This window comes from Pygoscelis adeliae, unplaced genomic scaffold, assembly GCF_000699105.1.
Source record: "Pygoscelis adeliae isolate BGI_AS28 unplaced genomic scaffold, ASM69910v1 Scaffold103, whole genome shotgun sequence".
NCBI lineage: Eukaryota > Metazoa > Chordata > Aves > Sphenisciformes > Spheniscidae > Pygoscelis > Pygoscelis adeliae.
Window position 1 is genome coordinate 3,840,617 of NW_008824723.1, and position 15,857 is coordinate 3,856,473.

The following is a 15,857-nucleotide window of genomic DNA, read 5'->3' on the forward strand; positions in this document are numbered from 1 at the left end:
TTCAGGTATCTGGGATCAACTGAATACATTTATTTAAAAGCAATTTTAAATATTAAAAAAGTAGAAATTAACACATACAGTACTCAAAAACTGTCACATTAAATACATGTGAATAGACATGTGTACTGATGTTTTACCTTAACATTCAATGAGAAGTCAAGATCTTAACTAGTGGCATGACCAGATCCGATTTCTGTACACGTTGATGTACTATGTAATAAAAAAATAAATAGCAACTGTTGTTCAACAGTAAATAAGACATCATCTGCAGAGCATACTTCCCCCTCTGGGGGCACCTTCCCCTGCCCCTCCCCCCAACCCCTTATCAGCTAATTTTCCATAAAGATTTAGACTTTCCAAATACTATGTCATGTACAAAATTGCAGACAGTGGCTCATTGAGTTCAAATATAATACTGTACTTAAACTCAAGCAATATCATACATTTTCAGGTTTCTTATGACCCACAATAAGCCAGAATAAACAGAACTATTGTTCCCGATGGAACTCATTTAATTTTATAAAATGCATATGTATACTATTTTAAAGAGCGTAGAAAAGAATAGACATTTGACTCTACATAATTTTACATGCCTAGGTTTTCTTTATATGATTTGCTTTTATCAGTTTATTTCAAGATCACTTAAAAATACAATTGACCACAAAAGTGAATAGGTTTTGTTCTTTAATGCAACTTAAAACATTGTAGTAAGGGATAAAATGGAATGCTAGATAAATGCTAATCCTGACTTCCTTTCCATAAAAAACAGAATAAAGTCTGAAATACTGGAGCTGGTAATACTGAAGATTAGATGCCAGCAGGCTCGCTCACTCGTTGCGTAATTTTTTTTTTCAGTAAACTTCTGTTATAAATGATAAAATCATTAACAGTTGATAAATGTTTTGCATTTTCTCCATGTGGGGTTTAGACTGATATTTGTTTCTATATTAACCACAAACAGAATTAAATATTCACTGACTACAGTCTTGTAAAACTGAATTAAAAATTAAAGCCCTCAGAAAGTCTGAGATGCATTTTTATGAAATGAAAATCTTTCCATGCAGCCAAGACAATTTGCTTTGAAATAGCAGTACTAGGTACTGAAGCCAAAATAATATTTAAAGCAAGTAATACAAAACTACATATGAAAGTCATGGAACCTGCTACAGACAAGCTATGGGAAAACACACAACTGCATTATGTTTCAAAGTTAAAAAATGAGGTTGAAAGTGACATAGGAAATGAAAGTTTTCAGTAATACATTTAAGTGTTTTCTGGCAATGCAACTTTATACCATCTTTCAAGAAACCTCAGGTCAAATGCAGCCTTCCAAAGTTTTTCTTAGAAATTAGCTTTATAACAGTATGTCTGTTACTTGGTGCTTTGAATTAAGACTATTACAGTTACAGTTTAGTGAACTCTACTAAAACCAGCCTGATACTTGTGATCTGAGTTCTGTCATTAACAGACTGATCAAATGCATGACAGGTCATCCTAACTTCCTCTTTTTAGAGCAATTAAAAATAATTTAAATTTATCTTTATATCACCACTTAAGAAATTTTATTTTACGTAACTAACTTTTAGCAAGGTTGAAGACAGGAAAACCCCCCCCACAAAATCATTTTCAAAGAGCCAATTTAGCTATAAACAAATACTGTTGCAAGCTCACATTGATCTGAATAGCAATTAAGTTAAAATGTTCTTTTCTTCAAATGTCGCTATATGACTACAGTACTACTTTTGTACAAAGGCAGGTTTCAAGTAAGCGTCTAAATGCATGCATAATGTCAACAGTTAACGTTTTCTAGAAGTCCTTGGTTACTAAGAACTCAGTGAAAGAAACCAGCAAATTTCACATATATCTACTAAAGAACAATATGACTAATTTTCATTAAAATAAGTTTTCAGATGAAATAAATTTGTAACTTTTTATAGTGAGGTAATATCACAGGGGAACTGCAATCACAGTTTGGCATAGGTCCACGTAATATAAACATGAAATGCTGTATGCACACCATAAAACATTACTGTTATCTGTAAAGTCAGTGAATATTTGTCTTCATAATTACACTTAACTGAGCACTATATTAAATAAATACCAAAGTGGGTTTCATAGCTGTAAACTGCATACACTTATAAACTGCAGACTGATTTTTAAATTGTCCAAAACCATTCACTCATTCTAACTTTCTGCTAATTGTATATTGAGAATACCGAGTTATTAGGAACAGTCATTTTTGTACAGTTACATGGTTGACAGAGACCACCTATATTTGGAAAGCTGGCAGTTCATACGTATTTTGAACAGCATAGACAGAGATGTAAGTGCTAGATGCCAAGGATGGCTTCAACGAACCCAATAAGGCGTGCCAGGTTCCAAGGCTACCATAATACTGGCAAAGGCAGAATAACACAGTATATTTACAATACATATAATTCAACCTCATGAGGTGAAACTTAAATGAATTCGTAATTTGTAACAGCAGCTATATATACAATTGTGCACAGGATTACAGGGAGGCAGCAGCGTTCGCTTTTGCTAAAAAGCCCGTCTTGCATGAAGAATGTGCAATGCTCAAGTTTAGGATTTTTTGTCTGTTTGTTTTTACTAGTCTGACAGAATGTGCACAAAGGACACGGGAAAGACCCCTTTCCTCTCTGGCTGTCCTTCGATGTGGCCAATCTGCAACACAGGAGAAAAACGTACATATATATATGTATGTGTGGGAACAGATGGAGTTCATAGACTGCATTTACTTCATTCAAAAGCAGCAGAACTGCATGAATCCCACAGAGCCTTTGCAAGTTCTTGGGCAGTTTAAAGCAGACCTTAGTTAACACTTGAATTTGTGTAAAGGAGCAAAATAGAACCGTACAAGCATGTTATAAATAAGACAAATTAAGCCAACTAAATCTAAAGAGAACAAAACTACAACTTTATTTGGAAACCTGCGTACACCACTGAATTTCAAGAATCTCACCAAAACAGAAGCCTGATTTTCTTTTGTCTAATAGACTAACTTTCAGTAACAAGATAAACTAAGATGAATGGTTTTCAGAGATGTAAACTGAATAACTCCTAAACATCTCACTTAAGGGAAATGTCTGCTACGATTGTGAACTTACTTATAATAATCTGCATGCTTCACTTAATGTGATCAAGGCCCAGCTATTTTCTCATTGAATTAGTATGTTTCCTAATGATTTATGTGCATACTAGTGTTTATAACAAATCACAGCATTGTCTGATTAAGTATCCTTCATGTACAACTTCTTACATGTTTTGCATAATATTCATTTATAAAGAAATAGCCAAGCAACTTCTAAAAAAAAATAATGGCACCTTCTATATGAACTTTACATGTTTAAAATGCATAATTATAAACAACTGTCAAACTGATAGCACTGGAGTAGCAGTCTTGACTGACCACATAACCCTCTTCTCATCCTGCTACAGTGCTGCTCGCTACTTTCAGAATAACAGCGTACCTCCTTCCTCTTCCACAAGCTAACAAAATGGGAAGGGGAAACATGCAGGGCTGGCCATTTCCTCTTGTATAGCCAAATTTTTGAAGCATATGAGTCAACAGCCCTCGTTTCCCTTCTCAGAAACACTCAGACTGGAGCACTTCATGGAACTTATCGGGCATGTACCCAGGCATCTTAAAAAGCCACTTCACAAAACAGATTCAGCAACTAATGCAACTATAATCAGGGACTGGATGATATGGTTAATACACCAGCTTTTCACTGGGCATTGCTTTTTTGATACTGTCTTTTCAGTTGAAAAATCTTCCACGCTTAAACGATGCGTGAGAGGAAACCATGTAGCTAGAACTAAAACGGCAAAGGTTGCACTGCACTTAGATTAGGAAATCACAGGCAGCCTAGCAATAAGAATTTGTTTTAATCAAAATGAAATTTGTCTCATTTTCCCCAGTAATAATTCTTAGGTAGGGAAGTACGATGTAGCAGGGCTTTGGAGGCAAGAAGTAGAGTGTCAAGAGAGGGCTGGAGCCTTCAAGGGAGGTTGAGAAAAACCTGATGTTAGCACTCATGAACCAAAGAACAATATGCACTCCAGAGTAGGGGGGAGCGTGATACAAACCAATGGCACGGGAGGGGAGAAGGGAAAGAAAATGTTAACTACCTCTCATTTAAGGAGGAAAACCATCAGCCTGCAGCACGAATTACAAATAGTTTTTCAGACTTCCAGCAACCCCTCTAGGTATAACTTAACATTTCTGGTGAACTGAAGATAATTACATATCTCATTTTTCATGAAGCGTGTAAGCATGCTAAGTGGAGTAAAAATCACCACCTCTTCAGTTAATGAAAGGCTAGTGTGCATTACAAAGACTGGCGTATGTAAATACGTGTTGTTATGAGCCAGCAATAAAGCCAAACCTAGTCAGGATGGTTCTAGCAAACTCCCAGGAAGAGACAGACCCTACCAGAGAGAGGGGGTCTTCTCTAATACGAGTCTAAGGGCTGGATGTTAGCTCAGACAAAAAACTCCCAAAACCCGACAAAACAAAAAAACACCACCCACAAACCAAAACAACAACAAACCCCCCAAATTTGGAAAAAGAGGCTTTCCTTTAAAAGTCATAAAGAAGTTATGTAGAACTATAAAAGATACATACCCACCACTCTTGGTCCTCTTCACCAGTTACAATAATTACTTCTCCTTCAACAAACGTGAGCTCATCATCATTATCTGCCTGACAGTCATAAATGGTCTTCACTCGCCTAACTTTGTTTTTCCCCTAAAAACAGAATGATGTTTTAGGTGAAGGACATGAGGAACAACAAAAACATATATATGATATGAATTTTGCCTTTTAGTTATGTTTTACTTTACAAGATCGTGAAGACTACCAAATGGCTTTCCCTGCAATCGGGGACACAAAATCAAAAAAACCTCTGCTTCAACAAGGATATTAAAAAAAAAAAATTACCTACACAGGTATAGGTTTTCTTTTTCTTAAGATTCAGAACTCCCAAGAGACTTTAACGTGTAGTGCACAGCTCAAATAACCTACGCTTCCTCCAGTAAAGAAAGTTTAAATAAGATCTTTACATTGTTCCAGTCCACAAACATCCTCTTTCTCCTTTAATGCATACTTCATTAAAAAACCCACCATGAACAGAAAGTGAAATCCAATCTCCTCTGAATGTTACAGGAGAGGTAAGGGCTGAGGAAAATGTTGCACTGAAATCCAAATATTCCTTACAGTTTTGGGTTTGGATCTAGTGCAAAATTACAGCATTCCTTTGACTTCAGATCTGCTTATAGGACTGGAAGTTATTTTTTGAATGATTTTTCATCCAGTATGTTAGCAGTTTCTTACTAAAAGAATCTTAATTTCAGATGGCAGTACTATTTTGTGATGATAATTCACAATAGATATTCTCACAGCGCTACCATTCAGAGTCCAAGTATTTTCTAGGTCATACTTTGCTGCATACTGCTAATTCATATGAAAAAGCCTGAGCCATGGACTCCTCCCCAAACACATGTTTCTCATGGCAGGGAAAATGCTTTAAATTATTTCCAAATAGAGTAGGGAAGCAATATTCACGGAAAAACACTCCTGCTACTTTATATTCCTGTATTTTCATACCCACACTCCTTCAAAAACTACAGTTCCTTCTTTGAACAGAAGTAGTCAGATAATAAGAATGCAAAAAACCTAAGAGCACAAGGAGATGAGAAGCAGAAGGGCTACGAAGGAAAAGTCAGCAGGTTTAGAGGAATTTGAGCCAAAAGTAACTTCACAGAGGAAGTTTCCTAGGGAGCCTTTCTCTTTGCTGTTACCTACCCACTTGAAATACCTCCATGTTTTGGCAAAAAAAATTCCCTGCAGATCAACAGCAGAACAGACACACAGCAAAGAGCACTCATACTAAACTCAAGGTACAGAAAAATAACAATTATAGAGGGATCTAAGGGACAAAGCAGTTAACACAACGTAAGACTAAAAAAAACCCATACTCAAGACAAATGAACAGAAATACCTGAAGTGAAGTTCATACGAGATCAACGGTTTTTTTTACAGCAAGGGTTTGCTGCAGCAAGAAGTTACTTCAAAGAATGCTTTCTCTCTTTTTTAAACAAATTCATATAATTTGAACAAAAATCTCAAATATCACTGGGGATTGGAATTCAATATTAATGGGTATTTGGGGCCAGCCTCAGCTTTCAACTCCAGAGAACCTTTACAAACTAAGAACGCTTCCAATCAACCCTCTGGTAACGAAGGGAAGCAACTACTTCTGCCAGATAAAAATTGTCTCATTCAATGAAGAGACCAAAGAAAGTTAAATTCCTCTAAACTTAAGAGAACTGTATGCAACTCAGTTTGTAAGAACACATGAAAAGTGATGGCAATTGCTCCTGGTTCTTTCTGATTAGTACCGCAGATGACAGTTTAATATTCTATTCCTTTCACTTAGGAGACCAGTAAAAGGGAGAATTCAAGCCCGAGGTGTATTTAATCTTGGGAAGGTTTAAAAAAAAAAAAAAAAAAGGATGGATCTGAAGAGAGTATATATTTTCCAGGACACAGTTTGGGACACTGGTGTGTGAAGAAATAGAAGCAATTCCAGGACATGTAATTCGTGACTATAAAACAAATATCACCCACCCTACCCCCAACTCCTTGTATCCGATATTAGTACTTTTTAAGAAGAGACTTTCATGCTTAAGACTGAATAATAATCAGCTGCTGACGTCATTATTAATCCCTCCATGTTCTTATTTACATTCAACTTTTTTTTGTTTAAAAAGAAATATTTTGTCTCCTTTATAGAAAACACACACACACAAAAACACTCAAGTGCTCAGTGTGATTTTAGAAGCACTCAGAGCAAGTTTCATTTCTCTAAAAATACCCTTTCAACTCCTTATATGTTAACAGCATCGGTATTTTTCACCTAACAATTCCGACCAATTGATTTTCTAAAACTTCCAAGAAAAAACATTTGTGCCTATCTATTTAGTGGCTAAATAGTCAAAACCAAGAGTGAAGTACCCACAAGTACTAGTGGCTGCTGTCACAGGTCTTACTGTTGCGCTGTGAGGTAGCGTTTCACCAGTTTGTGCAAAGAGGATATAGTCAGAGGATGAAAATGGAGGCAAGATACATTTAAGAGGAATTCTTGCACATTATTACTTGAGCCAAAAAGACTGCAGTATCACACAAGAGATACACGTGTGCAGGCAATGACGTGTAGCAAACTAGAAAGTAATTATCACAGGTACATCGTAATTTTGATCATTGCAAAACAGTGGAACTATTTAATTTAGTGCATGTGTGAAAATGGCTGAATTTGGAGAACACTGAATTTTTCCTCAGAATTTTTCTGTATAAATTTAGGTGAGAGTTAAAAAAACCCCAAAAAACAACTAATCCACTATTTGCTTTCTTTCCTTCTTTAATAAAGTGAAAAATAGCTGAGAATGTCCAGCATCATTTGCCTGCTTATATTTAAAAGTACGTAAGTAAACAAATCATAGTTGCAGACACCTTTTGATCAGATCCCTGTACTATTTTATTTAACCTCCCGAACACTCAGGAAGCCCAAGCAACAACCCTGTCATTCTCAGTTCAGGTAGGAGCTTACAAGACAAGTCCATGACAGAAGCCAAGCAGAGGGATGGCTCCAGAGAGTTCTTCCTCAGACAAGCACAAGAAGGGAGAAACTCACCCTCTGCTTTCACTACAAGAATACAAGTCTTACTTCCTTTTACATAAGTGCTTTGCATAGCCAATTTGACAAGCAAAACCATCTCCTTTTTGATGTATTCTTAATGATGAAAATCTTGAAGAGCGCTCCGGAGTTTCAAAAAATGATTTCAATATACATATGCATGAAGAATCCTCTGTTGGACGGAAGTTGCATTGGTTAGCAAGACGAACAGCAAGATGAATTGGGGGTTGAACAAGGAGACTTGGAATTGAGTTATAGTTGCATCTCTGCTACTACACACCATCCAGCAATGTCAATTCTGCCACTTCAGTAATACATCTGAACCTTTGTTAATCACTTAAGTACATCGACACTAAATACAACAGGAACACTTACTAGTTTGCCACAGTTGACTTGACTTTAAATTTTTTATCTACTGACAATAGGTGCTAACATCCCTTCTTAAAGCTTACAAAAATCAGATATATAATTATGTGCTCAAGGGTGGGGTTTTTTTTTTCACTGATAGTCCTACAGTAACTTCAAAGCCTTCCACAGATACTCTCAACTAGCTGGAATAATACCTACCATATTTATTTTCCTGGGAAGTGGCACAGGGGTTTCTGGCAGGGTATGTGTTATGTCATTAGACTCTTCAGATGCTTGCCTTTGGACGGTGTCTCTAGAGTGTACGTTTGGAGAAAGATCTAAAGAGTGAGATTTTTGATTTGCCTCTGAGGGCTGAGGCTTCGGTGATGCTTCTCCACCTTGAGTTTTAGCCAACAGCTCTCCTAGCTGAGGTTTTGGAGGAAGGTCCTTCATTTGTGGCTTTGGAGGTAAGTCTCCAAGTTGTGGTTTTGGTGGCAAGTCTCCTAGCTGAGGCTTTGGGGGTAGTTCTCCAGGCTTTGGGGGTAAATCTCCCACTTGAGGTTTCTGAGTTAATTCCAGAGGCAGAGGCTTTGGGGGCAAGTCTCCAGGTTGTGGTTTCTGTGGTATATCGATGGACAGTGAGGGCTTCTGAAAGATTTCCGTGTGCTGATGGGATTTATCTATTGAAAGATGATGACTGGTTTCTATTTTTCTTAGTGCCACTAAAACAAAAAAGCATAACAGTGTTTTTTCACAATCTCATCTTAATATTAAAGAACTTAGGCACATATCAGAACTGTAATTGTGTAACAACCACATGTTCACTGAGCCCCGATAACTGTCCATATGTCCTCCTAGTCTATGACAAATGCAAGGTAATACATCTTTACTTAACCCTCTTTTACTGAGGTCTCATTTCATTGCTCCTACTGGAGGCCAGGAGTGCTTAATCCAACAGCTACTAGGTGTCAATTTATAGATTAAGTACTTAGGGTGAAATAAAGCGATTGCTTTTTGGACCTAAACCAAAAAACAATAAATATAAGAAAAGATGTATTTTGCAAAACAACCTATCAACCCACTGATGTGACTGCAATGAAAATTGTCTTTAATGCCCATTATTCACATATACAGTTGAACTCCATAAAAAAAACCCAAACCAAACGCCGAGTCTCAGGATTAGTACCTGTAAAATCTTAAAGAAGAGAGCGAGTGAGCATGTATGTCTATACATGGTATTATAGACATTCAAACTAAAACTAATAAAAAATAAATTATTGTAAATACTTACAATTTAGTAAAGATGAGGAATTTTAAAACAGCATATTTTGCAGTTTTTATAGAAGGAAATTGAAAACAGCTTTTCAAACAGTTTTTTCTCACTGTCACGCATTGATTCTACTGCTAAAGTTCCCTAAGAAAACTTGACAGAAATCTACCTTAAAAACAAAACCAAACCAACACAACAAAAAACCCCCAAACTCCTAAACCAAACAACTCTATATTGGAGCAGATGAAAGGGGACAGGAGAGAAAAGAGTTACGACCCATGATGAAAGCAATACATTTTGACTAAAAAGAGTAATTTGCTATTGTATTCAGCATTGCTTTAGTATCATATAATACCAGCCAAAAAGGTGACCTGACATTTTACTACAAAAGCAACAACACTCACTCTAGATATCACCTACTGCAATAACAGTTCCATGCTATATTTATGGTTATTTATACCAAAAAAGGAAAACTTTGCATAATTTCCATGAAAGAAATTGTATAGCTACTATCAGATGCCTCGTTTTGAAAAAATGTCTGTGTTGATACTTGTATATGGCTTTGTCTCCTAGACTTATCTAGTAGCATATGTACAAGCACTCATCATCCACATTGGTTTGAGGCTTAAGTAAATTATATGAAAAAAAAATCATAGTAGCCCTTACCAAAATGCTTTGAGCCCATCTTAAATTTTCACCTATATCATTTTAAATCCAGGAAGCGTTGACTTCCTTCGCAGCGGTACCCTATCGCATCATTGGTGTCTTTTTCAAAAGATGATACCATGTCATAATAATTATAATTTAATAAAGTTGAAATTTCACATTTGCATTTTCTGTTAAAGGGATTTGCACTCTCAATTTCAGTAATCTAGCTTCAGAAGTTTGGACAGGCATCATTTCCTGATCTTCAGGCTCCACAGTGACCACCCACTCATACCGAATCCGTCAAAAATACATTACATCTGTATCAGACAGAGCTACAAGGTAGGTCTACTTTCAACTTTATAGTCAACTGTTGCAAGAACTCAAAAAAGTATATAAAGCCTGCCGTACGACTAGAAAAAAACATTTCTAAAAAGAAAGGGCCATAAGGTGTTCACTGGGATGATGGTCTCAGCAAGTTCGTCACCAATATGTAAGCGAGCATGTAACAGTACCTGATTCTTTTCAAAGTATTTATAAGGACAACAACCCTGAGCACCAAAACATGGCAATGGACACAACTTACTTCAAGGGTATCAAGAAATTGGACTTATGGATATTAGGAAGAAGAAAGAGTTTACCAACGAGAGCGGTCAAAGAAACGGCAGCCCGGAGGGGTTATCCATGGAGATACTCAAAATGCAACTGCACACGGCCTTGAACAACCTGCTCTCACGTCAAAAAGTTAGTCCTGCTCTGAGTGGTGGATTGGACCAGCTGATCTCCTGAGGTCTTGTCCAGCTTCAATAAGTTAATGATTTTTTTTTTTTCTTTCCTCCTTATGTTCCGTAGGTCTAACTATTTTTTTAGTTTAATAAAACGTTTCCCGATCTTCCAAAATCCTTTCAGTTTTGCTGAAGTGTCATGGTTTGTGACATTTTAGAAATGAAACTTTTGCTGAAAAGATCCATATATTTAAAACAAGTATCTACTTTCACACACACTTAAAAGATATCATTATGAGAATACCCACGAAGAGAACTCTTACCTTTTTGAGGTAGTTTGGGAAGAACTCTAGGGCCAAGTGCAGTCTTTGCAGTCCCAGTGCTAAATCAACAGATGTGAATTATTAGTGCTTACAACTGTTATAAGAGATACTTTTTCTTTCCCATTTTTCCCCTCTACACATCCATAATTTAAAAAAAAAATTAAAATACACATTTATTTTGCTTCTTTTGTATAACCATCTGAACTGTGGATCAATCCCAAAACTCAAAGCACTGTTAAGATTGAACTGCTTTTTTCAGAGAAAAAGACATACAAACCCCACACAGCTTTAACGCTACAGGGCAGATTTATTCTATGAACTACGGTATGTGCAAAAATGTACTCTAAAAGTAGGTGAAGCTGAAAGACCAGCTCAGTGGGCAGATCCTGAATAAGGAAAATTTGGTCTTCAAAATAATTATACTGAAGCATTCAAAACATAATCTGTCCTTTACGTCAGTGGTTTGAAGTTTCCAGGACTGAGCTTATGCCTTGTAGCCTACTGCACGAGTACGATACTGTATAGACACAAACTGCAGCTGCATTAGGAGACAAAGTCTCTACTACTCCAAGGAAATACTGATGACTGTGGGAAAACGACATGCTTTACTCTGTCAAGCTGTGCTACAGCTGCGTTAGCTACTTGTAGTGGTAAGCAACATTTCAAAATGAGTATGATGAAACACTTATCTTGATTTCCTAGCTTTTTTTAAATAGTCAAAATATATCATGACACAAAACTGAAAGAACAGCCAAGCTCAATCTTGATTCAATAAATAATTGCCTCGGCCTTTCTCTAATGCCATCAAGCACAAGTACCACACTTTTACCCTTGTCTTACAAGTATCAAGCACGGCACCACTTTTTCCCTGAATACCCAGTGCCACCTGGATGGATTCAGCTAACATGGCAAGTCAGCTGTGCTACCAACAACACACGTCCGCTGCCTGTCCTGACAAGGCAGATCACAGACTAAGAAGTGTCTAGAAACTCTACCTACACATCTTCTACTGTGATTTGTTTGACGTTACACATCCATCTCCAGTCATGGCCTGATCACGCACACTTGTGGTCATGCAAGGTCTCCGTCGTGTTGCCCGAGGCACATGTTTATTAGAATTACCATGCTTTGAACCTCAGGACCTTGGAATGACAACACAGATAAAGGAGTAACAAACACTAAGTGGCAGGAATGTATGGCTATCCTTACTACTTCAGCTATTGAAAAAGACACTTGTAATGTACTGACCTGATGAACTACGAGCTAAAAGCAGTTTGTGTTATTACAGACTGTGTGTCAGCACATAAGTTCGACAGACTGGAAAACAGTTAAGCTGGAAGACTGAGATGGATTCTCTCTCTTGTAGAGCTATCTTCAATGCCAGCCTGTACCCAGAGTGACACTTCTGCAGCTACAGGCATGAGACCTCAGACTGAAGCAGATAAAATGAAATGCCAGGAGACATGAAAATAAAACTTTTGTCCTGCTGGACTGCAGTCTGAGGCAACATTCCCCAGCTCAGAGAGCACTTCTGTAGGAGCGGTAGACAGATTCTGGTACAAGTCGCTCTGTCCATCCTGCTCAAAGGATGAATTGTGTAGGGACAGCTATGAACAAAGCGTAGGAGGCTCAATGAAGCCAAAGTATTTGTATGGTAGTAAGGCATGCAGAAAACTAATGAAGAAACATGGCTAGGATTTTACTTCATAAGAAAGGCGATTTTTTCTAATTTACAAGTTAGTTATGTTTAGATAAATTTTCATCTTTGCCTTTATATACACAGATTTTACCTTGACTGCTGAGACATCCCCTCAAACTTATTTGCAGCCTTAGTTGAAGGTGGGCCCAAATCATTACCTGAGGTGAAAAAAAAGCACAATTTAAAAAAAAAAAGGATCATTAGGATAACTGAAATGTAATCAGCACAGGGTGCAACTTAAAGCGAAGTACACATTCTTCCAAGTATCCTCTATACAACATGTCTAAAGATTTTAAAGATCATTCTTTGTTAATAATTTTGTAACTGAAAAAGCAGCAGGGACCCTAATAATCCAACCTGACCTTTCATATAACACATTTTGAAACAACTCAGCTCACATCTGCTGGCAAGGAAAGATTGAGGGACATTGCTGAGTTACTGCTGCAGGGCATTTGTTTTGAATATAGTGTTTCAATTTTCTCTGAATCGAAGGAGATACTGCAGGCCAGTATCAAATAAATTTATCGCAGACATTTACGTTTTGCGTTATGAGGCACATCTTTTTAAAACCACCATGAATTTGATTTTATTCACAAAACATCAAGTTTCTCAGGATTGGTATTTCATCCTACATGAAGAACAGCCTTTGCTGATTTAATGTCAGTACGTTACCATAACCTGAACGTTAACTGTTGGTAAAGAAAAGATCCTGGGTATACTCGATTCTGTCAAAAGGCAGCAAAATCCAAACCCAAATGCTTTTGAACTCCTTCAGCAGAAGGCTCCTCTTTCATTAACCATCACCACTGCCAAGGTACAACCGTACTAATTACTTCATTTTAGTGCCTTTATCATTCCCCCTTACCTCGTCTATTACAGCATGTCTAAACAATCTTAGAACCAACTTTGACAACCATTAGTAAATTTTGTCACTGAAAGAGATGTAAAGTGACATTTAATGATCCCAGAACACAAAATACTTCCCATACAAAAGAATGACATATCTGCCTAGATACCATTTTTAGTGGACTCTATATGAAACAGCAGAAAAGGCACAATGCTGGGACTTGCTAAAAATATGTTTATGTTTAAAAGTCGGAGAAAAAAAAAGAAATATAAAGGTAAACCAAACAGCAAACCCTTCACATGTAGATCCTATGGATAAAGGAAGGAAAAACATCTCATGGTTGCTATGGAAATCCAAAATAATCTAAACGACATTTTTAGAACATCTTTGAATAGTAACTTAATTTGCTTAGACATAAGCTAAGGATTGCTCTGCTTGAAACTTCAATTAACACGCAGATTAGAAAACAAACGCTGAAGTTCAACGTAACAAGAAATACGATAACACAGAAAAAAGCTTCTGAAAGGGAAAGCAGTGAACATCCGACAATATTCTTAAACCAAAAACACGAAGGCAGACACAAGAAACTCCCTCTTCTATAAACACAAAACTTAACACTTGCTTAAAATTCAAACGGACTTTGAAATAAGTTTTTGTACAGATCTCAGCTAAGAAAAAGGGAAGAAGAGGCCCCTCTTCCATCCACTGAAGTTCAGTCTGCACTGTAGAGCAGAAAAGAGACAGAATAAGCAATCTTCTTCTCTGGCCCTGCTTTGAAAAGCTATTCTACTGCTATAAGGTTCTTCACCTTCACACCTGCACCTTTCCCAGATTTTCCTTTTCCTTCATCCATTGTCGAGTATTTTTAAAGAAAAGTTGGCACTAGCTTAGCATCTATTCCTATCACACTTTTCATTCTACTAGTGTTACATTATATAGTATTCCAATATACAGTATTTTAGGTGCTGTTTTGGACTTAATATTTGGGCTTTTTTAAATTTTTGAAGTCCAAGCTCTTCAAAATGTCTTTACTACCTCTGAAATAGTACAGGGCTGTTAAGACTCCAGAACATAGGAAACATTTTTTCCATATCCCAGACATCTGAAGAGTAGAGAACTGAAAAGATTGCCATTATTTGTATTCCTTGAGAAAAAGACTTTGCTTTTCATTGGACTCTGTACTTCACATTAAATCCTAGATTAAATCACATATTCTACACGAGTACTCCATGATTTACCACATTTAACTCCATTTGCTGAGAAAAAACAGTGCTTGCAATTACTTTTTAGGCTAGTAAGTTTGTGTTTATATTAGAACAGAGAGAGGATACTCCTGAGATATAGGTAGTGTATGGATGACCCCCCTATGTAAGCACTGGATTCCAGCTCAAAAGTTTACAGATTTATGGAAATCCTGCCACCAAGATGAAAATTATAGAAAATTACATGAGTCTGAGATTTATAGCTACTGGGAGAGGCTGACCACATAGAGCAATATTTATTGAAAAGATAAAGAATTTGAGTAGCTTGGAAAATAGTTTCTAAAAAGCTTTTGTCAGAAAGGTATCCTGTTAAAAAAAGTGCTGTTTCTGTATAACTTCTGCAGGTAGAAGGATGCAAACCTATCAGTCTTTGTATATGTACAGACAACATCACAAAACCCGAAAACATGTTAAGACAACACATCCCCACCAGCTAGGTACAAACACTTTACAGGAGAGTTTGGCATAGAGCCCACAGAAAACAGCTGTTCTGGCAATCAGGAGAACCACACATATTCATCAAGGTCTATCTGCCCCAAATCAAGATCCATCTCGATTAAGGAGCTGGTCAGAACAGGAGGAGGAGTGAGGAAGCAGATGCAGCGTAGATGCAGCAGATGAGAGGGCCAGGGTGAGGGCAGCCTGGGCAGCTAGGGTAGAGAGAGGGAGGCAGCAGAGGAGATTGAATTGGGCCCCAGGGGAGCGTGGAATATTTTCAGTTTTCTCAACTGAGACTCAGATACAGAAGCCTGGAAGCTAGAGCGACAGAAGATAGAACTGTTGATTTATCTGAGCTGACGTTACATCAAGCTGCAATCGTTGGAAAGCAAGCACCAGGTAAAAAGAAACCAAAGATCATATATCATCCATCATAAAGGTTTTCCCCTGCCCTTTTGTTTTGCATTTCAAAACTCACCCCAAGGAATTGGGCCCTTATTCTGGGGTCCATGAGGTAGTGGGCTTGGTGGGTCAGAGAGGGTTCTTTTGTGTCCTGGGGGTGGGGGAGGTGGTCTCTTCTTG

The 15,857-nt window shown here is 37.3% G+C and overlaps 1 protein-coding gene across 1 annotated transcript in view; it reads right to left on the reverse strand.

The window, feature by feature from the left end:
• Positions 1–656: 656 nt before the first annotated feature.
• ASAP1 (ArfGAP with SH3 domain, ankyrin repeat and PH domain 1) overlaps positions 657–15,857 on the reverse strand; it is a 132,665-nt gene continuing 117,464 nt past the window's right edge. The window contains exons 23-28 of the mRNA XM_009323357.1: positions 15,754–15,857; positions 12,820–12,886; positions 11,030–11,088; positions 8,286–8,788; positions 4,649–4,771; positions 657–2,685 (exon numbers count right to left, since the gene is read on the reverse strand). The exon at positions 15,754–15,857 is cut by the window's right edge and continues 67 nt beyond it. Coding sequence (XP_009321632.1) covers positions 2,611–2,685; positions 4,649–4,771; positions 8,286–8,788; positions 11,030–11,088; positions 12,820–12,886; positions 15,754–15,857 — 931 coding nt within the window. The 3' untranslated portion in view covers positions 657–2,610. The remainder of the gene's footprint in view (positions 2,686–4,648; positions 4,772–8,285; positions 8,789–11,029; positions 11,089–12,819; positions 12,887–15,753) is intronic.